This window comes from Salminus brasiliensis, chromosome 11 (assembly GCF_030463535.1).
Source record: "Salminus brasiliensis chromosome 11, fSalBra1.hap2, whole genome shotgun sequence".
Classification (NCBI taxonomy): domain Eukaryota; kingdom Metazoa; phylum Chordata; class Actinopteri; order Characiformes; family Bryconidae; genus Salminus; species Salminus brasiliensis.
The window spans coordinates 6612378-6635628 of NC_132888.1; the positions used below are offsets into that span (position 1 = coordinate 6612378).

Consider the following 23251-nt stretch of genomic DNA (forward strand, 5'->3'; position numbering starts at 1 on the left):
TTGGAAAGCGTCAGTACAGCTGATTTAGTGCCTAGTTATTACCAGCAACTCTGTCTCTCTGAACTTACACCTTTTTAATGGTGGTTCTTCAAAGAAACTGTTTGGTGAATGAGATGAGCTTTAAATGTTAAAGCTCTTAAAAGTGTTTCTAAAACCATACGTCCAGATCAAGATCTGATAAAAATGCTAAAAGTTCAAACATAAAAAGAAAATCCTTCGTCTGTTTTTAAAAAGTGTCAAATAATGTTGAAATTGTGTCAGCCTCCAACCCTGAGCTCATTTCTCATTCGCTCAGTCCCCAAAGCATGCAGGTTGTTTGGAGGTAAGCCTGCACTCCAGAAGGCTCACTGGAGAACAGGAGAGGCTGGTGAAGTCACTGAGTGTGTGCCTAGAGCAAGCCTATAAAAGCTGCATTCCCCCCCAGCCCAAGCCCATTTCTCCCTTTCAGCCTCCACTAAAGCAGAAGCGAGCATGAAGCTCCTTTTTGCAGCCGCCTTTGCACTCTTTGTGCTCTCTGGTTTGGACCAGGTGGACTCCTCCGCTTATGATAAAATAGTGGCCCACAGCCGCATACGGGCAAAGAAAGAGGGGTGAGTATGAGGATTTTTTTTATCAAATGAATTTAGTGCAAAATTACAGGGATTTTCAGTGATTTAATAGCTTGTTTTTCCATGCATTTGTTTAGGGTTTTTAGTAACTAGTAAATAAAAAATCTACTTTTTAAATAAACATTTTTTAAGCATTTTTGCTAATACATTTTTCAAGCAAGTAATCAAGCAAGTTAATATCCAAAACTGAACTGATAAATTATTAATATTTGGATAAATAGAAACTTACAGATTTTCTATTTTCCGTAAATGTATTAACTTGAGTATAAGAAACTGAAATGTAATGTTATGAGAACAAGGTGATGATGGTCACATTTTACATATTGTCAGTGTCCAATGAAAACAAATGTAATTCTACAATGGTTTTCATTGGACAGACTTTACATGAGAAAGTAAAAATGTTCTTAACTATTAATGAAAGTTACTGTAGCAAGTAATTTTAGAGCATTTCTATTGGTCGATTTATTCAGAAGATTTTTTTTACGTAATTGGATTTTGGCTCTTGTTCTTTACTCTTTACACTGTATCACAATTTCCTGATCAATACAAATGCTATATATATATATATATATATATATATATATATATATATATATATATATATATATATATACTGTATATTTACAAAACCTTATGAGATATTTGCTATATTAGCCACAGATTTTAGTTGCAGACTCATTTATTACACATTTATGAGTCCAAACACAGATTTTCTTGTTTTTGTGTTAGATACAAGGTTCTAATGAGCTCAGGGTTGGAGGCTGTGTCTTCCATGCTGTGTCTCAGTCTTCTTTTGCTGCTCCATCAAAACCAGCACAACACGTCATGCTAACAGCTTCTTCCCCAGAGCTGTAGCGCTCCTCAACCACAGTGAACACCTCCCACTGTAAACCTCAAAACATACAACTGAACTGTACCAAACCTGACTGAACAGCTATTTTGCACTCTGCCTATTTGCACTATGTCCATTTGCACACTGTACAGATGTTCTTGTAAATATCAGCTCTTTACTTTCTGTAAATATAAGCTCTTTATTATCTTTAGCACCTTTTACTTTTTTAATTTATCCCCTACCCTATTTATTGTTTAGCGTCATTTTCCTTTAGTTTAAGACTGTGTTCTGTGTTTGTCATACGTGTTGCTCTCACCAAGACAAATTCCTTGTATGTGTAACATACTTGGTGTAATATAGAGATTCTGATTCTGATTCTGCTTCCCTCCTCAGACCAAATGTGTGTGCTCTGCAGCAAGTGATGGGGACCAAGAAGAAGTACTTCAGCACTTGTCGTAATTGGTACCAAGGAGCAATCTGTGGAAAGAAAGCGTAAGTTGGGCGTTTTTCATAACTCCTTGAGGCTGTTAAATAATCTGGCTGCTGGGACTATCCAAGGGTCAGAGGTGAGATGTTAGTGTCCCAACTTGCATACATGCCTGCGTGTGTTCAAAACCTCCCAGTGGACCACTGCTTTCCATACTGCAACACAGAGCTGAGCCAGCAGACTTATTAGTGTGCATGAGTTTAACCCCTTAATGCAGAAAGGCTCATCACACACTAAGGTATATTACTCAGTAACTACAAGCACTACAATTCTCTGGTAATAGAGGTTTGTAATAACACTTCTGGCCCGCTGAAGGTTCATAGGCTGTTTAAGGAGTTAATCAAACTGAGGAAACGACTCTTACAATCTTATGACTTCCTTCGTGCTCCATGCCTCGGACGAGATTAGCTCACGTGATTCGCTCTATGTGGTGCACTGGGCTGCTACCAGAGAGAGCCCCAGAGTCCTTAATTGGTAGAAACAGGGGAGGACTGCTGGCAAGTCTTGTTACTAATGATTAAAGAAAAAACCACAGTGCTGGCTCAGAGCAGCAGGGCTGTGTTGAAACAGCTCACCCTAAATTCCCGCCTGTGGGCTAAGAAGACATCTGTCTGCTAGATCAGAATGAAAGGAGTCAGCCCCTCACTGCTGAGCGAGTAAGTGTTGGAGAAGGATCCCTGACACAATAGACCGATTGCACTGACAAGCGACTTCTCAAAAACCAACTGCAACCAAATATGAACCAGATCAGTCAGATCTCTGGCTGCAAGCCCAAGTCCCAGAAATAAAGAGGCTGGGTTTCTGAAGGCGATCACGGTCAACCGCAAATGTTGATCCATGTTGAGTCTGTGATGCCTCTGGTTTCCATTTCTTTTTCCATGGTTGGAAAAGGGGAGGGGGGTTACGGGTTTGCAGAAACTGAACAGCCCCTCATGCCATGGACCAGGCTGGCCACAAAGCTCCATGATGACGGCTCCTCCAGTGCCGTTGGCCTTACCTCGGCATCTTTCCTCAAACATGGACCTTGGCCAGACCAGAAGTTCCCATCAGCAGTTCAGCCTCAGCTTCAAATCTGCTGCTTTTGCAGTTTTGCTCCATGTCTGGTCTGGTCATTCTGTGAGCTCAGCAGAATGGCGATTACTGCATATGTATCAGTTAAATGTTTGTGAATGTTCTCTTTGATTTCAGACTTCATTCAGAGCTAGAGCATTGTTTAGTGGTATTTGGGTTTGGGTAATGGTTTGAATAGGCCATATTCATCCGAAATCCACATCGCCTATGGTCACAAACCCACAAATCATTTAGGCCTTCCTTCCATTGTTTAGCTTCAGCCCAGATCTCATAAGCGTGATCCAGCTAATCAGGATTTTCTGGTGATATCAATTAGTTGAATCAGGTTTGATGGATCGGGCTTGTAATTTGACTTAGAATGACGGTTGGTGCTCACTGTAGTCTCTTCCAATGAACCAACAGCAAGTGCAATGACCATCTGGTCTTGGTTCTTCACTAAACATCTCAAGATGTGCTTCAGATCATTCCACCTCTTTCCATCACTGGGAATTGCCAATAAAATACAGTAGAAAACTCCTCTGACTCTAAACTGCTGATGTGGTAAAAAAAACCAAAAAACCCAGCAGCTTGCCAAGTCCACAGGAGCCAGTCACCCCCTTGCGTGGGAGAGATGTTTAAGACACTCTTGTTCTCTTTTGGCTGAACGTCTGGAAGTGTTACAGACGCTGTGATGATCTCATCACCAACCCCCTCCCCCTCCTATTCGCTCACTCTGGTTCAAAGCCCTTGCCACAGTACAGGATGGCAGCCAGCCATGACCTTGGAGCCCTCTCCCAGACAGAACTTTTGCCTGGTTCCTGTCTGCTGCCTCCGGTTCCTTCGCTGTGGAAAGCTTTAAACTCCTAATTTGTTTCTTCCAAGCTCGTTTTTGTTCATTCTCATGGAAGCATCCCCCTGTTTTCCACTTTGAGCATGTCTCTCCCATGCAGGTCGTCCCTGGAGCTGAGTTCAGGTTGATTTGTGGGCTTTCGTCTAGTCTGGTGTTCCAACAGCTAGGCTGAGGAAACATATGGAACCTTTTAATGATGTGGAGGCTTCCCAGGACTGTAGCCCAATAACCCCTACCCCCTACTAGTCCACACATACACACACAAAAATACTATCCTAAGTCTCTGCCACCACTACTTGGGGATGTTTGCATCTCCGCAGGCTTAATGTATCAATATCTACTGTATCTCTTGGTTGGGGAAACATTTGGGAATCAGCTCTCCAGCATCAACTTCTTTACCATAGCCAATGATTACCATGCCTTCAGTCTAGTTGTCCCATAATTAACTTTCTCTTTTTCTTTTTTTAATTGTTCATATATTTATTTAAAGCTTGTTGTAAGTATATCCTGCAGATGACTGGAGCTACAGTGAAGGGTCTTATAAAATGCAGTCATAAGAAATGTGAGAAACTCAGCCACAGGCCATAAATGTTTATGTGTTGACTCAAATCATACTCAGTAATTTACAGTTCCTATATAACTCTCAAAAAGTCACCACTAATGAGAGAAGAGATTCTAGAAAGGCAAAAGTAGGCAAATTCACTACATGTCCAAATGTTTGTGGACACCCCTTCTAAGTTGCACCCATTGCTGATATAGATATGCAAATGCACACACACAACTTAACAGAATAGGACTTTCTGCAGCAGTTAAACCTAGTGAACCTAGTAGCACGATGTCTAATGCCAGGTGTGGGCTAGAGGGGTATAAAGCCCCTTAGTATTAAGCTGTGGAGCAGTGGAACTGAGTACCTTTGGGATTAATTTGGGGAGTTGGGGGTGATGAGGTGGGGTAGTGATCATCCAACATCCTGACCTCACTAACACTCTTCCTTGGACACTAGAGGCTGAATAAACAAATTTTAATACCCTCAATTTAAGTAGAACCAATGAATGAGCGGGTGTCCCAATACTTTTGCACAGTGCTGTTCCATATAGTGCATTTTGAGATGCATATATACTAAATGTGAGCCTGTAGACAGCTTTCCTTGCATTGCAGTTGCATGTTCCTGCATTGTAACAGCTTTGACGTCCAAGCTAGGGGTTCCTTCTGGTTGGAAATTTGGTTTCACTGTAATATGCTGAAGCCAACCCCCCCTTCTTCCCCCTCTGCCAACCCCCAAAAAACATGGCCCTTAAGTTAACCACATCAATACGTTGGGCTTTCTTTCAAAGATGCCATTTTTTGTGGTAACAATGTTGTGGCAGCGTGATGCTAGCAAACCATACTTTCCCAAACCCTGAGGCCACATAGCATTTTAGCAGTTTATATAATGAGAGTTGATGGTTCCCATATGAAAAGATTCCATGTTCTGCCCCTAGTATCCATAAAGCTTATGTAGCTTGTAAGGAGAAAGTGGATCCAGGAAAATGAGGGCATGTTTATATGTTGTACCACTATTAAATTGTGGGTTCTGGCAGATTTTCTCTAGCTATTTTTGGGTGGAAATATGAGATTATAGTTAGTTAATGTTCTGTGTGGATTGTCTTCCCTGTGTAGGACTGTTCTGTATGAGTGTTGTCCTGGATACATGAAGCTGGAGGGTATGCGTGGTTGTCCTGCTGGTGAGTAGCCTAGCTTAACTTCTCCAAGTATAGTATTTGATGGTGGTATTATAGACTTATTGCTGATGCTAATAAGTGGGAACTGTCTTGTTACAAGGGTGGGAAGATTTGCAGAATTGGTGGGGTATAGATAGAAAAACAGGCAGTCAAATGATAAGTAAATCCAGTGTAATCCCTGTTATTTTCTTTCCACAGTTGCTCCTATTGACAATGTCTATGGCACCCTTGGTCTGATAAATGCAGTCACCACACAGGAATACTCTGCCCTGTCCAAACTGAGGGAGGAAATTGAGGGATCTGGATCATACACCTTCTTTGCTCCCAGTAATGAAGCTTGGGATCTCCTTGATGAGGTACTAGAAACATCTATATAAACCACTATCTGAACAAATATCTGTGATAATCTTCAGGATTAATCAAGTACACTACATGTCCAAACATTTGTAGACACCTCTTCCAATAAATGCATTCAGAAACTTTAAGTTTCACCCACTGCTGACACAGATGTGCAAATGCACACACAGAGCTTGTCTAGTCCCTGTAGAGAAGTACTGCCAATAGAATAATAGGACTGTCTGGAGCAGATGAACATGAACTTATTGGCACCATGCTGCCTAATGCCAGGTGTGGGCTAGCCCCCCAGCATTGAGTTGTGGTGCAGTGAAACTTTGATGATGGATAGTGCTCCATCCAATACTTGATTTTTAAACTGGGGAGGTTGGGATGAAGTGGGGCGGCGATCATCCAACATCCTGACCTCATTAATGGTTTTGTTGCTGAATGCAGTCAAAGCCTCATAGCAATGCTTCAAAATCTAGTAGAAAGCCTTCTTCCCTGGGCAGTAGACACAGTTACTCCAACATGATTTCTGGAAAAAAATAATAATAAATAAATAAAAAAGAGCAGGTGTCCAAAAACTTTTGTCCTATGGTGTATGTTGCCAACCTCATTAGATGTAAGGCTGGGTCCATTTGTATTTCAGCAGTTCTAATTTCACAACCAAGTAACAAATCTCCTTCTCTTAATTGCTTCTGTCTTCCAGTGTAACTGTAGCTCATCAGATTACAAAATTATGGGACCCTGCTGGTGAGATCCTGAGGCCAGGTCCCTCAGATAAAACTGTATAACCGGTATAGGTATAAATCTGCTCGCTTGATTCACTGTGTTAAAAACCTGAAGGCTGAATTTGAGTCACTATCTGAAAAACTGCTGATGATTTGGTTCCTTTTTATTAATCTCTTTTCTCCCCAACAGGAAGTGAGGAATGCCTTGGTGAGCAATGTTAATATTGAGCTGTACAATGCTCTGCACTACCACATGGTCAACAAACGTCTCCTTACTAAAGACCTGAGGAACGGACTGACCGTACCCTCCATGTACAATGACCTGAACTTGCACATCAACCATTATCCCAATGGGGTAGGTGGGATTGGCTGTCTTTTCAGAGTAGTTTAAGGATAATTGCTTGGACAGATGAAGTACAGAAGCATCAGCTTGCATTCTAGTAGGGATGGTCCAGTGGATCGGAGCCCATCCAGGCATATTTAAATGGGTCGGGTATCAGGCATTTTACTCCCAATCCAAATCTGAGTCTTTGTTTTTTAACCACATTGTTCAGAGCACCGTTAACGGACATCATTGCCCAGCCGGCTGCAGTAGTGTGGACGTTCTCAGAGGGTAAATAAAGGAGTTGAGGTTCTTCAGTGTGGAGCTATTTTACAGTGGAACGGGAAAACAGACCATAATATCTGACCCTTTATAAAACTCTCACTGAAATGCTCTGTTTAACACTAATGCTAACGCACACACACACGCTATAGAAACCCAAATCACACTCAGCACATCCACCCACTGTAAACCAGTTATTACACACCAGTAGACCAGTAGAAATAAGGCCAGTGTTACTTAACTGCAGTGTTGTAAAGGAGCTGGGAGCTGATTGATCAGGGAGGAGAGTCAGACTGGATTATAAGATATTAAACACTATAAAACAGTCATTTTAAGAAAAGTCTCGACTAAACTAAATCAATCAGTCCAGAACGTCTGATTATAGAAACTGATCCTGAAAATAAAGAGATTTTACTGAACCGATTAATTAGCAGCTCATCTGATCTAAACTCAGATCAGATCGGATGGGTGTCGGCTGCTGCTCAGCATTAAGAGACTCGGATTGGACTGGGGGGCAAAATAGCCTTATTGGGACCTCCCTACATTCTAAATGTGGACACAAGGTCTATTACAACATCAAACCAAGCATTGGATTCCTTCTCTGCTCCTCAGGTTGTCACAGTGAACTGTGCCAGGATCATTCATGGAAACCAGGTGGCCACCAATGGTGTGGTGCATGTTATTGATCGTGTTATCACTGCTGTGGGCAACACCATTCGAGATGTGATTGACATTGAGGATGAACTGAGTTCTCTGAATGTAAGTTGAGGTCGTTTGAGAAATCTATGTACAGTAATCTTGTGTGACGCCATTGTCGTCCCGTTTCATGTTAGATGTTGGAGGTTCATTCTGGAGAACTTCACAGTATTCTCCACTTTCCTTAGTTGTCACTACATTGCAGTTTCCACTGTTCTCCGTCTATTTATCTGAGTTTATATCATTCCTGCTGCTTCATTCCAGACTATGGCTACAGCCGCTGGCTTGATGGACAAGTTGGGCGAACCTGGCCACTTCACCCTCTTCGCCCCCACGGACGAAGCCTTTTCTAAACTGGACGGAGACGCTATGGAAAGACTTATGGCTGACAAAGATGTTCTCCAAGGTAAATCACTGGGCCAAAAAATGAGACCTTCTGTCATTCCCTTGGAATTTGCTACCCAAACAAAGCACCAAGTGCACAAACAGCACTTTCAGCAGGCGAGAGGGAACGTTAAGCCTTCATATCGATGGCAGACTTGGCACAAGGTGGGGCTTTATTCCTGCAAGTCCTATGGAAACATCATGCTTCATGCATCATGGTTCCTTCATGCCATGTTCGCTGATCTCAGTCAACCAAGAGTGCTGGAGTTACACTTTTTATATATATATTTTTTATTCCCATTTATTCCAGATGGGGACCACCACAGCCTGTTCTGTGTGTTTGAAATTCTCAGACAGTTGGCAAACAGTGGCAAATCCACATTTTACAGCCATACTGACAATTAGAGAGTTAGTGTTTCATCCAAAGGATGTTCGAAGAGTTGGTTAAACTCCAGATCTCAGCTTTTAGTTTATGGCCTTATCATTTGCTGCCTTAAAAACACAGTAATGTGTTTGCATTGGCCCTCAGGACTGCTGCCGAGTTAGTAACAGCTAGATTTATTGCTATGGCAGTTGATTGTTTATTTTTCCAAGACCGTATAACCAAGCACAGAATGTAACTTTAAATCATACACTTTGGTTTAAACCAGCAAATATAGAAACATCTGCACCTTTAAACAAACAAATAAACATCGCATTACTGCAGCTGTTTTATACAGCTCGTGTAGACGAGAACCAGACCAGTTAGAACCAAGCCTGTAAAAGAAACCCAACTGTAGATGGTTCCAGAGATGAGTGTTTTCTCCAGCAGTGAAACAACGTAAATTTTAAGTGTTGACGGATGATCAAAAAGATCTGAAGTGAGCATGCTCTGCATCATGCCAATAGCAGTGAAGCAGGAAACAGCTGTAGGTTTTACAGCTGATGAGAATTGGCAGTCTGGGCTCTAGCATTTTTAAGCCTCATGTCAGCCATTTGACTGGGATATAAGCGAGCTCTGTTTGGAGTAAAAAGTGAAGCGTTCTTGACAGACATATTCTCAAAGGACTCAAGGGCTCCCAAGGACACCTGGGTTCATGAGGCGCACATACTACCACTGAAGATGCAAATGACATCATAGACTGGCAACTGGAAAAGCTTTGCTAATAAGGGAAAACAGTGGGAATACACAATCACACTTACTAAATCATGTCTAAACAAACTTTCTATCTATTTTTATTGAACACTTGCTCAAGCCACCACTTTGAGATCATAGAATTTGGCCTACTGAAGCATCCTTAACCCTTAACCCTAGTTAAAATTGTGGTCCTGGATCATCATTTAGTGTTACAGATCAGTCAGTGTACAAAACAATAGAACTGCAATATCTATCTATCTATCTATCTATCTATCTTATATGTAGTAAATGGCTTTAATTTAAAAGTAAATTTGCCAATTTGAAGGTAAAACATACAATTTAGTCTAGCAAGAAAATTGGCGATATGATCTCGTGCAATGTTTATGCTGAGATAATGTTTACCTTTACTGGGCAACTCAACCAAGCGGTCACACATGCTTTTTTGGAGCAGCACAGTGATACATTTAAAGACATGTGTTTCTGATTTTCAAAAAAAAAAACAAAAACAGTTGTTAGAACATGAATATAAAATTCAATCATTTTTTTCTTCATTCAATTTTACATATAGCTTGAAGTAAATGTCTTAAGAGTCACATTACGCTAGTACACTTTTTCTCAGCTTTCACACACTGATATAATTTGATTTACTATTACAATACCACACAGCGAATACCTTCAGCGCTACACACTCACTTGATCACTCGATTTGATCACTAAAAAAGGTCTACCGTGCGGTTACAATGCCTACAAAATGGTTCAATACTGTGCCCTTTCCCACAGCCCTGCTCAAATACCACCTGTTGGACTCAGTCCAGTGCTCTGAGGCCATTATGACTGGAACTTCATATGAGACTCTGGAGGGCACCAACATTGAGATTGGTTGTGATGGAGACAGCCTGACAGTCAATGGTGTCAAGATGGTACTGAAGAAGGACATTGTGACAACCAATGGTGTCATTCACCTGATCGACCAAGTGCTCATGCCAGACTCAGGTGAGTTTATGCTTGTGTATCTGCTTTAGGAAAAGATTGGTCATAAACAGTAAATGCACTACTGTTTAAGCATTTGTGCCATTGACCAACTGAGAAATGTCTGTTAAAAGCTATTAAACTAGGTAGTAAGTGTTTAATGCAACAATTCCAGCCATCTTCTTAAGGAAACCCAGTTTTATAGTTACCATCCAACACCTGGGATACCTAATCCTTACTTCATGAAGTTAAAGCAGATGTTGGAGTTGAACAAATGAACCAAGCATCTGTTCTTCAGACCAAATCACAAGAGTGCCAATGCATTCTGATGCTATGTAGTGTTTTTAAGCCGAGACACACTTTAAACTCCTGTTAAATAGTTTTCTTTTGCTCAGTACTCAATTCTAAACATCAGGGACTGTACTTTACTCTCCAAGCCAAACAGGTTATGGAGCTGGTTGGTCAATCCCAGGCCACCTTCAGTGACATGGTGTCTGAGCTGGGTCTGTCAGCACAGATGAGGCCAAAGGCTGAGTACACGCTGTTGGCCCCTCTCAATACAGCCTTCAATGGTAAGTGGCTCTAAAATCACTCCTTTGGCAGAATCTTATTTTTTGCTCACTAAAACATATTGGTTGTTGTTCTACCTCTCTCTCACTTCCTCTCCCTTTCACCTTCTGCACCGAGACTCCTACATTTAGAGACAGTCTTTCAGCAACAAGTTGTTTCCCCTCTTTGCTGGCATGGTTTTCTTATTTCCACTGCATTATTCCTTCTTGTCCTATCTTACTTAGCAAATGTGTGAATATTCTTATTTTATTTAACATTTTGCAGAATTACACTTCTTCGTCTTAGGTTATCTGTATGGTACAACAACAAATGACCAAATCATACATGTTATTAAAAATAAAAGTTAATCAAATGGAAATGGGTTTCAACTCCTTGAATCCTAGGTGTATTATTCAGCTAATAATCCGATTGCAGAAACAAATGTGCATAATGTGGTCACCATTTGATTTAGGATATCTCTTGGAGTCCCACAGGGTTCTATTTTGGGGCCTATGACACAGATGCTAATTGAGACAGTAATGTATTTATGAGAGTGATGAATTGTTGGCTTACATAAAGGGTCTACAAGCTTTAGGAGCTATGCACTGAAACTTCCTTTAGGGGCCAGAACCACCCTTAGAATGATTAAACCATGACCTGGAGAGGACCCACCTTTGTATAAGGGCTTACAGAACCTTATAAAAGCAAGTAAATCACACCTAACAGTTCACCAATGCTACAGGGCATATATGATAGGTCTCTGGTTGAGATTAAAAATGGTTAAACTTGAGTATGTGAATAGGAAAGACTTAAGTGGGGAGCCTACTTGTTAACGTGGGTGTATTTGCTTCAATGGAAATGATGGATCAGCTCCAGTATGAAGCAGTTATTGTATAGTAAGGTTTCAGGTCTCCAGCATACAGTGATTTTACCCGAAATAAAACTGTAGACCTCCCAAGAGGAAGACCTGGGCCACTCGCCCTGTCCTTGTAAATGTAGCGTGTTTATGATTTATGACAGTGTAGAACTAGTCATCATTTGCTATTTATAGGGCAATTTAGCCCACTTATTGGGCAGCTCAAGGGAAAGGCGTAGTGCTTCAGGCAACAATAACTAGAAATGTGTTTGAGAATGTGCATTCCTTGAACTGCTAAACCTAAAATAAAAACAAGAAAGAAAATGCAAGAATTGCATTATATGTAGTGGAATTATTCATTAGGATTAATTTTGTGATTTTGGAAGTTTAAGGAAGCTATTCCCAAGAACAGAACCACCTCATTTACACTGAGTAGCCTAATTCTGGTGAAAGACACCAGTTTCCCAGACAGGGATTAAGGCATTTACATATCAAATAGCAGTGAAGTATGTCTTCTGAAGAACAAATTAATGGCCAGTTATAATTTTTTTATACTGACTTTTTCCCTCTCTGACTGATGTTTGCAATAGATGAGGTAATGTCCATGGACCAGCGCGTCCTGAAGATCATTCTGGAGAACCACATTCTGAAGAGCAAGATTGTACTGAGTCAGCTGTACAATGGCCAGCGTCTGGAGACCCTGGGTGGAAAGTTCCTCAGAGTGTTCGTCTATCGCACGGTCAGTCCTTACACAGCTTCTTTACTAATCTGTAACAATATAAATTGATCATTAATCATCATTTTATCAAATACAAACAGATACTGATTTTTTTGTAAGCTCTGAATTTCTTAATATTCCCCTGTTCTGAAAGGCTGTCTGCATCGAGAATGCCTGCTTGATCCGTGGAAGCAAAGAGGGAAGCAATGGTGCCCTCCACCTAATGAAGACTTTGATCAAACCCGCAGAGTCCAACATGTTCAAACTGCTGACTGACCATGGAGGCTTCAAGTAAGAGATAGTGTTTCAATCAACAGCCTAAAGTCTGGTTTAGGAATGTCTTTTTATTAAACAAGCCACAGTGCAGTGCAATATACTAGGCTAGGCCAGACAACTGGGCCAGAACATCTCCAAAATGTCAGGCAGGTCTTGTGGAGTGTTCCCAGTATGCAGTGGTCAGTACCTACCAAAGTGATCCAAGAAAGGACAATCGATGATCATGGGACAGGGCCATGGGCACCTGAGCCTTATTGATGCCTCTATGGAGACCCCATCTCACAATGTACAGGCCTTGAAGGATCTGCTGCTAATGTCTTGGTGCCAGATCTCACAGGACACCTTTAGAGGTCTTGTGGAGTCCAAACCTTGAATGGTCAGATCTGTTTTGGCAGCATAAGAGGGACCTACTCAGTATTAGGTGCTAGGTGCTAATGTTATGGCATAATTCAATGCATACTTTAGATGGGGGTCTTACTGTCAGTTGGGGGTCTTACTGTGAGAACTGTCAGTTGCATGTAGTACTATAAGTACATTCAGTGTGAGCATTATTAAGGCTATCGTATTAGTGAGCATCATGACTCTTGAACAGTGAGGATTCTACAGTGAGAGTTGAGCTGGTAATTCTAATATGGCTGCAGGATCTTTTTGTCGCTGATGGAGGCGGCTGGGCTGACTGACCTGCTGAAGCAGGAGGGAGACTTCACTCTGTTTGCCCCGACTGATGAGGCTCTGGCTGGGCTGAGTCAGAGAGATATCTCCATTCTGAAGAGTAAGTCTCAAAGCCACAGGGCCAGTAAATCTATCATTTCATTCTAGTAATGTTGCATGTTGAATGCCCTATGAATGACTATGACTTTGCAGTCTCTACACTCTACACTCACAGGGAGTGTTTGTACCTGTAGTTTGATTCCCTTGGATTTTAGTTTGGGTTTGCTTTTCGTTCGTCTGACCTATTTGCAATCTATTAGTCACAGAATAATCTGTAAAACGTAGCATTTCTGTGGCTGTATCCCAACTTACACATGTCTTTACTTTACTGAGTAAACTACACACCAACTACACCAATGAATGCAGTTCTAATGGTGGCTAGTTCTGAAACACTGTGTAGTAGTGTGGTAGTTTGTGGTTTGGGACACAGCCCTGCTAAAATAAAGCGTCAGATAGATCTAATTAAAGCACAGAAATGTGGGCAGGTCTGCACAGAGACACTCCTCAGATGAAGTGAGCATATGTGCAAGACATGATGCTGGTGGAGCGGGCAGGCGGGGTTAATACTAGATTTTGCAGGCAGGAGTGAACCCATATTTCTGCATTTGGTTGGTTTCTTTCCCTTTGGTTCATATTGTGTTCATATTTTAAATGAACCACACCAGAGTCCGTTCAGAAACGGGCCAAGACCCACTTGTATGGTGTGCACCATAGTTTGAAAGGCAGCGTTCTCACTTACATTAACAAACCGCACTAACAGAGAAATCGTACCAGGGTTGGTTTTAAGCAAACCAAAGCTTACAAGTTTAAACAGAGTGGACTCAAATGGTTCTTTTAGTGATATTACAGAAGAACCACCTTTGGTTCTATAAAGAACCATGTTATAATAGAAATGTGTGAGTATGAAGAACCCTATAAAGGAATAAATAAACCTTAAATTTCTCATTTAGTAAATACATCTACATTCAGAGGATTCTATTGTTGACACAGGTGCTCAGTTGTACATGTAAATATACTATCATCTCCATAGAAAAGCAGTTCAACTCTTATGGCAGTGTTCCAACATCTTGTAGAGCCTTTCTAGGAGAGTTGAGGTTGGCACCGCAGCAAAGATTGGAAAATCATTCAAGAAAAAATGTTCAATGACCAAGTTGGGAAACCAACATTATTTCCCAGACAGTGATTAAGTCTAGTCATGGACTATACAGAATTCCGAATGGAGATTTTTCCATTGACAAGAAAGTGCATGACTAGGCTTAATCACTGTCTGGGAAATTGGCCCATTGTGAACTTCACCAGAATTACTCAGGATAAATTAGGTGAGCTTATTCTTGGATAAAGCCTACTTAAGCTTCACTAATCACAAGACTAATGTTGGTGGTTCCTCCTCCTCCTGCTTTTATCAATACTGATCCTACTTTTCTTTTTAGTCTGAGCAACACCTGGGCACAAACTAGAGAAGCAAAGCTAGCCTAGTAAGCATACTCTAGTGGGAAACCCCAGAATGCAAAGATGCATTTAAGTCTCAAAATCATTATTGGGAGGTTCAAACCTTCTAATTGTATATTTGTGTGCAATTGTGTATTTAATTGTGTAGCACTTGAGTGGGAATTTGACAGAGAAATGCCAACCAAGGGTGCTCATTAGAGTATAAGGCCAAGGCCTGAGAGTTCTCAGATATGTCTGCTGGTGTTTTCACTTATTTTTAAGCCATTCACTAACATTAAGTTTGAGCCATAGTAGTTGTAGATTACTTGGGTAATGTGTTTGTCAGTTGAGGCAGTTTTCCGCTATTAAAATTCTACTTCGCAGCATCTACTTTTCGTTCCCTAAAAATCTTCGCCCCCTATTTACAGAAATAAAAGTTGTTCTTCTGGACCTTCTTAGAGTCTAAAGCACCACATAATGCATTGGTTTTAGGAACCACCCTTACACTCATTTATACTCACCAACTCACCAATCTCTTGTTCAGACATGGTTCTTCAAAGAACCAATAAAGTGGATCTTATGTGCTATCGCTCAAAGAACCCTTTGTGGCACCTTTTTTGTTTGCATGGATTGTCTTTTACCTGGAGTTTTAGGTCTCTTTAATATCATCTGTCTGTGATAAGGTGACCCCAACGCTCTCAAAGCCATCCTGCTGTACCACTTCAGCAAGGGCATCTTCATTGGTGGAGGCTTGGAGTCTGGAGTCACTAACCTGCTCAAGTCTCTCCAGGGCAGCAACCTCAAAGTCCTGTTTGTAAGTATTTAAAAGCCCTACAGTCCCCGTTATGGTGAAATCCAGTAGGGTCTACTGCAAGTATAGCACATGATTCGTTTAAAGGAATGGGTTTTAGACATTTAACAAGACCTGTGCACTTTATGGCTATATTAAACAACACAGTAAACTACTGTTCCTGTTTACAAAGTGAAGAAGAATGAATAGAAGGTCTGAAGGATGGAAGAAATTGTCAACAGGGTAATATAACAGACTTGATAGAAGAATCCAAGCTAACAGTTTGTAATTATTGTAAATATTTTTTGCAACGTTATAGTAATAACATTCCTGGAACGTCTAAAAAAGGTCTTAAAGAACTTTTAAACTTCCTGGAACCTTTTAAAAATGTTTCCTAAAAACCTTAAACTGTTCTCTGTTACCTTTGATACAGACATAAATATATAAACTTTAATGTGGCTTTTTATTAATACTTAAAACATTGATTAGTTGGTGACTTAATTTTCCTGCAGATGTAAATTAATCAGGCTGAAATGTAAAATTAAACAAGACAACAGACCTTGATAGACTTTCATTGGGACATGCTATGCGGCTAAAATGTTATGAATTATTGAACTAACTAATTAACTCTGGAATCTTGCTTTGATGCAGGCCAATGAGAGCATGCAGGTGAATTCTGTGAAAGTTCCCGAGTCTGACATGATGGCAACAAATGGAGTCATTCACATTGTCAAGACTCTTCTTTACCCTGAAGGTATGAATTGGAGAACTACATGCTACACCCCGTTAGATTATATTTACAAGCAGAAAAAAAAGATTTGGCACAATGAAATTAATTAAAGGTGAAAATAATTGAATGGTCTCAATGCTGCTTCACAGACATTCCCGTTGGAAGCCAGGAGCTCCTCACACTTCTGAAACGGATCACCAGGTTCATCCAAATCAAGGTACAAGCCCACAACTTGGCACAAAACTGAGTCATTGAAAGCCTAAGATCATGTTATCTTTGAGGGCCCATCATTGTTGGTATGCTCAAAGACTTGAAGGAGTTGGCTTGGATTGATAGGCAAACATGTAAACTTAGATTGATCTGAGTGAAGATTCAGACCTTGTGTTGTGTAAATGATTTCACGCTCAGATTTTCAGCTTTTATCCACAGTTGCACTCAAAATTAGTCCATCCCTATTGCAAATTTGGTTAATTAGCTTGGACGTAATTGGATTTTCTAATAGACAGTGATCCCAAGCATACCTAAAAGTCCACCAGAGCTTAGTTTCAGAAGATGTCCTAGAAGATTCAGGAGTGGCCTTCACAGTCACCTCAAACCCCATAGAAAATCTTCTTTGGTGGAATTTGAAGGGGTTGCAGCAGCAAACCTTAAGAATATTAGTGGAATGGAGGCCACTGCCCACGAGGAATAGTCTAAGATTCCTCAGGAAGCTGGGGTCTGGCTATACATCATGTTTGCAGCAGGTCAGAACTGTACTAAAGATGCTTATGATGAAGGGGTTGAGTAATTCTGAGACCTACAGTCATCCCTAAAAGTGGTATTCTGTGTTGAATTTGCGGAAAGCGCTTGTTCTATTAGTTGTGTTGAGCTACTTAAATTGGTCTTGTTTGACTGACAAACTTTCAGCTGTTTGCAATAAACCCAATGTTGCTAACAAACTTAATTTGCAATGAGAGTTAAGTCATTTCGATTTCAAATGCATTTATCTAAACAATAATGATCAGTGATGATTGATATACCTAATCAAGCAGGTTTCGCTTAGTTCTGAGGGCTATAAAATTGAATTTACATTTAATAAAGTCATGAGTTCATGTCCATTTCTCAATAGAAGCTTCTTTTGTCTTAACAGTTTATATCAGGATACAGATTTAAGGAGATCCCCCTGACATTCATAAGTAAGTCCAATATTAGCAAAGGTTGTCTCTTTGAGCAGTCTGTTTATTTGTTTATACGGCTTCATTAATAATTCTCAAAATTGTCTACCTTTTTCTCTTTCAGAGAGAGTCATCACAGGTAATGTGAAGAGTGGTGAGGAACACAGCATAAAGGCAGCTATGGTCTGTAGTATGTTGTTATCTCATGTATAATATCCTGTGTAATAACTCGTTTTACTTCCTTCACAGTTCCCGGTGATGTCACCAAAGTGACCAGAGTCATCCAAGGAGAGCCCACTATTACCAAAGTTACACGAGTCATTGAGGGAGAGCCATCCATTACCAAGGTCACACGAGTCATCGAGGGAGAGCCATCCATTACCAAGGTTACGAGGGTCATCGAGGGAGAGCCATCCATCACCAAGGTTACAAGGGTGATTGAAGGTACATGTAATTTTAAGCTCAGTCATTTGCAGAACAGTACTGTGCCACCTTCTTGCACCACCCGTCATTTACCTAAACAAGCTAGAACACGGCTTGAGGAACTTTTAGGGTTCTTCAATTTGAAACTATGGAGGACTCAACTTTCAAGGAACTTTTTTCTTCTAGAAAATATTCCTTGAAGGTTGATTAAATGTTCTTTTCTGTCTGATTCTTTAGTTTCTTTAAATTAAAGCATCTTAAACTGCATAAATCGTATTAGAACCCACAAAGTTCTGTTGACTTTAATTATATTTATATGTGTCTTAATATTTTCTCAACTCTTGTTATGGATACAGGTGTTTTTCCACCTAAACCTTCCCCTTCCTTGTGAATGTGAATGATCTTACATCGAATATCTTCAAAACCATCTAATCTCCTGAATGAATCAGTTGCACACATTAGCTGTTTGGACTGTAATTTGGAATTATTGGATACAATGAAGGGTGGTCCCTAGTCTGATTAGTGAGGTTAGGATTAAGGTTTTGCTCATTGTGAAACTACTGATGTTGTAGAAGTGGTTCATTAAGCTTGATGGATTTACCATGATACACTAGGACCACCCCTCTACACAAAAAGTACCTTTCAGATGTTTAAAAGCAGTGCAGTTTGCCCTGTTCCAACCAAGTTAGTACTGTAATGGATGCTAATGTTTGAAGTAATGTAGATTATATGTTATTGTATCTGAAAAGTTTGCAAAAGTAACAATATAAGAGGTGCAATAAGGAGTTCAGGGGTTCCAGATGTCATAGTTGCCCTTGCACTATGGGCCCCAATTGAATCAGCTACACTTACTGTGATGCATTTAGTTATACTTTGAGATTTAACATAAGAGTTTTATTTCTAAAACATACTTTAATGTAATTCTAAATTTGCGTTTACGTTCTTCAAATAATTTCTAAAATATCATGCTCATAAACCTCACATCCTAATATCACCTTGGTGTGGCACAACAGATAACACCGCTACTTGTCATTGTGCTATTATACCATGTGGGAGACTGGGATTCAATTCCCAGTCTAGATGACTATCCTATGCTATGCTGAGTCAATAAGAGTCCTTGAGCAAGAGTCATATGACACTACATTGGCCCAGTTCGGTAATATAACCAACCTTGTGAGTCGATCTGGTTAAAAGCATCAGCTAAATGTCCTTAAAAGTAAATGAGCATTTCCACACATGATCTTTAAAAAATGAGGTTGCAAGCCTATGCATTTTCCCTGCAGTATTCTTTGAGAATGTGGAAGCGATTAACCATGCCTAATATTCTGCGTCAACAGGTCCTCAGTACTTGGTCAGAGGCTCCTCCAATGTGGAGCTCCATGGTAGTGTGATATCTCAAGCAACCCTTCCTTTAAGCATGCTGATAGTAGGGTTAAAAGACTCAGCCTCTTCTTATTGTCACAGATTTTTGTCCTCACACTCTTGGGTTTACAATTAACAATCATTCTGTTTTTTCTCTCTATGGTAATGACACTGCTCTTGCAACCCGACTGAACATAGAATTTCGTAGGAATTATGAGTGATAACACTTTCTTTGGTTTCACTTGAATGAAGTGGTGAAAAGCTATCACTGTTAAATATGTCTAACCCTCACGATAACTACTTACTTTCCTGGGTTCTAAAAATTACAGGTGAAAGAATAACAGAGTTCCCGTTTTCTTCTCCTTTAGACCAAAGGCTTTGATGTATTTATTAAATGCGATCGTTTCTCTTGCCTAGGACCTCAAATGGAGTACAGTTCCATCGCAGATTTCGACAATGAGAGACTTACCAAAGTCATTCAAGGTAAGCTTCTCGGAAACTGCTGAGATATTGATCACTATGTAGAGTATTAGTAGTTAAGACATATGTTGTCTGATTGATTTTCTACAGAGAGCCCAAGACGAGTTCCTGGGAGACGGGTGCCAGGTACACCCTTTAGAGAATTAGATTCTAGTTTTTAAACACACACATATATATATATATATATATATATATATCGCTGCTGTCCAATTAAAAACTTCTTAAGTTTCTCCAAGTTCAGAATATGTTGGCCTTTTTCTGTAAAGTCACCATTTTGGAGATACATGTTTTTCACTGGACAGTGACGAGATATATATATATACAGAACAAAACCTTTTATCTCCAAAATAGAATGGAAAAGCCCTTAACTTTCAATGGTAATCCATATAAAACTAGTTTGTTTGGGCCATTTCCATTCATCTTAAAAATGTTTGCCACAATTTAATCTGGCATTTTCCAATTATGCAAGGCAACGCAAAAGAGATGAAGGGTTTTGTTCAGACAGTGTCAACATATTAAATTATAGAGTATTAGTTACGCCATATGGTACAGATATGGTTTGCAACAGAGATAATACAGAAGGACTTATGAATAATCAACCTTTAAATATTAGGGGGCAGCTTTACTAAAAGAAGTGCTAATTGCTTTCACTTTGCACCGGTGGGCGTGGTCATTTTAGCAATTTGCTAATTTGCTAAAATGATGTGACAGCTTCTTTTTCCTAGCTCCACTCTCTCTTGTCCCACCCCTGGTCCTGTCTTATCATTGATGTTTTGACATCTGTTTGTTTGCTACTCCTCCTTTCCCAGGTGTATCATTAGAGGTGGCAGATTTACTAAAAGAAGCACTAATTTCAGACACTTTGCACCAGTGGGCGTGTCCATTTTAGCGCTTTGGCTAAAATGATGTGTCATTTTCTTTTGCTGGCTCCACCCTCTCTTATCTCCTCTATTGCCCTGCCTCATCATTATCGTTACTACTTGTGTTTTGTTTGTTAGCCCTGCCTTCCCAGGAGTATCTCGTCTTGTCTTTGGTAAAAGTGTCTGATATTGCAGTTTGTCTTTGTCCTTGCCTTGATTGTCTCCATGTTTGCTTCATGTTTTCTTTGCAGTGTTTTTGCCTTAAGTTTAGTAAAACTGTTTCAAGAAGTTTAGTGGCTGCAGAAATGATCTTTAATGGTGATTAAAACACACACATCGCAGCGAGGCTGAATCAATCTTTGCAAAATTTCTTTAGATGTTTTACATAGAACAGTATAGTGGTTTACATCTAAATAAATAAATTAATAGCAGGGATGTGTGCATTAGTTCATTATTAATTCTTTAGAAATAAGCTATAGATAAGCTATTAGATTTATTATAAATGATCAGTTATAAAGTATAAAGTGTTAAGCTCCTAGTCAAGTCTTTCCCAGAAGTTAAACACTGGACAGTCAGTATAAGCTTGTCATGGTCACTATTTTCTTTTGAACAATATTGCAACAAATGCTATTACTGTCATTAAAAGACTATAAACTTTTAATTCTTAAGAATATTGAAACATTATAATTGAAATTAAAATAAAAAATACCTAAAACATAAATCAAATTAATGAATAAATTAAATAAAATCACAGTTTTTAAACAATACTGTGGTTAGCAAAAATGACTGAGGTCATGTCCATAAATTGTATGATAAGTCAATAACATAATAATAATGATAGACCTAAGTCAGTACTTACCTCAGCATTGATAACCTGAATTGGTTTATCAACTTAATAAACCTGGTTTAATAACTCCAACAAATAGTTATTCCATTTAATCTGAGTAATATTGGACTAAGTTTTGTCCAAGTGCAGACAATTAACAGACCTGTCCATAGTAGCAATCTTCATTATCTTCTTATCTTATCATTATCTTCTTCTTAAAAAACAACATATAAACCGTTTACTGAAATGCTGGTTTCACAGACGCAGCACATCGCAAAAATTCTTCTAAAGAGGTAGAATAAGCAACCTAATCAGACGACCACTCAGTCATTTTTTTTTACCATCTCTCTTTTTCAGCTGGAACCAGGAGGAGAACCAGGATGACCAGCCGGGCCTAGGCATCATAAGAGGAAACATGAAAAACAGACCCTTAAACATTTAAGGAAAACAAGGGTTCGAGGGACGTGGAATCACTTGTCAAAGAAAAAGTGACCTCCCCTTATCAGACGCTATTGAATTGGTTCAGTTGGAACCTGGTTTAAACCAAATCTAGAGACAAATGTGCTTACGATAATCAGCCTTTGTGCTCTTTTTCAGTACATATCTGGTCAAAACACGGAAGTTAAATGGTCCTTGTGTATGTACATATTTTTTTAAGGTTCTTTTTTGGAGGGTTACATTTGAAACAACAGACTGTTGCAGAAAAGTCACATATTATCACTTGTGGAGTGTCTGAAAAGGTACGTCTAGAAGAAAGCCTTGAGAGGTCTGAATGGTTTCTGATTTAGGGGTTTGAATGGGAAGGATGTGGAAGGATCATGGAATTACACATTTGTGTATTATGCAGATTATTTGAACATACCGTATGTTTACAAAAAGGAAGCCAGAGCGTGAAACCCGTGTGATTTTTCTGCAACAGATGTTTTTCTGGGAATATATCTGTGCACATTGCTAAGAAACTCCTAAAGCCAAGTTGAATTCAGGATTTGTTGGGTTGAGGTTTTCTTCTGCATGGCCAAAGATTTTATGGTGCTCATGTTCAGTATTTTTTTTTTGTTTCCTCAAAGAATAAAATTGTTTGCAACATTTTGATAAGAACTTTGCCTACTTTTCTCTTGCCTGAACACAAAATGGCTAATAGTGTTTTCATGTGTATTAATGTTTTGTTAATTATGTTTATGCTTGGCCTTCACAAAACAAAGGCAACGTTCCCCTTTTGGCCAGTACTTTCTTTATACCAATCTGTTACTCATGAGATGTTAATAACTCTCTGGCAATTTCTTCAATAAACTCCTCACTGACTGACTCTAAAAGTGTTAGCGCCATCCTCTCAAACAGACGTATCTCACGCTTTGCTTTCATTGTTGTAATTCTTAACAGAATTAAGTATAACCTAAATATTGAATAAGCTTTATAATGCATTTTCTGACATATTCACACTATCTTCCATTACAACCATGACCCTCCGGAGAGACACCACAGCTGTCATAAACATACAAAATGGGCAGTAGCTATAGCATATGGCTGTGTTGTGTGGCACCACATGATTTACACCACATGGACAAAAGTGTTGGGACACCTGCTCATTCAATGTTACTTCCAAAATCAAGAGAATTAAAAAGAGTTACTGTTTTTGTTGGAGTAACTGTGTCTAGATTTTGGAGGAGCACTGCCTACCTCATCCACAACACCACAACTCATCC

The 23251-nt window shown here is 39.7% G+C and overlaps 1 protein-coding gene across 1 annotated transcript; it reads left to right on the forward strand.

The window, feature by feature from the left end:
• The first annotated feature begins 471 nt into the window (after nucleotides 1-471).
• postnb (periostin, osteoblast specific factor b) lies at nucleotides 472-22095 on the forward strand. The gene is made up of 22 exons (XM_072690959.1): nucleotides 472-590; nucleotides 1834-1932; nucleotides 5487-5551; nucleotides 5747-5904; nucleotides 6806-6970; nucleotides 7832-7978; nucleotides 8180-8321; nucleotides 10197-10409; nucleotides 10823-10957; nucleotides 12381-12529; nucleotides 12663-12799; nucleotides 13426-13556; nucleotides 15607-15737; nucleotides 16365-16467; nucleotides 16593-16660; nucleotides 17573-17618; nucleotides 17722-17736; nucleotides 17847-18041; nucleotides 19358-19402; nucleotides 19800-19865; nucleotides 19953-19988; nucleotides 21906-22095. Exons 1-22 carry the CDS (start codon nucleotides 472-474, stop codon nucleotides 21944-21946), a joined length of 2406 nt encoding a protein of 801 aa, XP_072547060.1. The 3' UTR covers nucleotides 21947-22095.
• Nucleotides 22096-23251: the final 1156 nt, after the last annotated feature.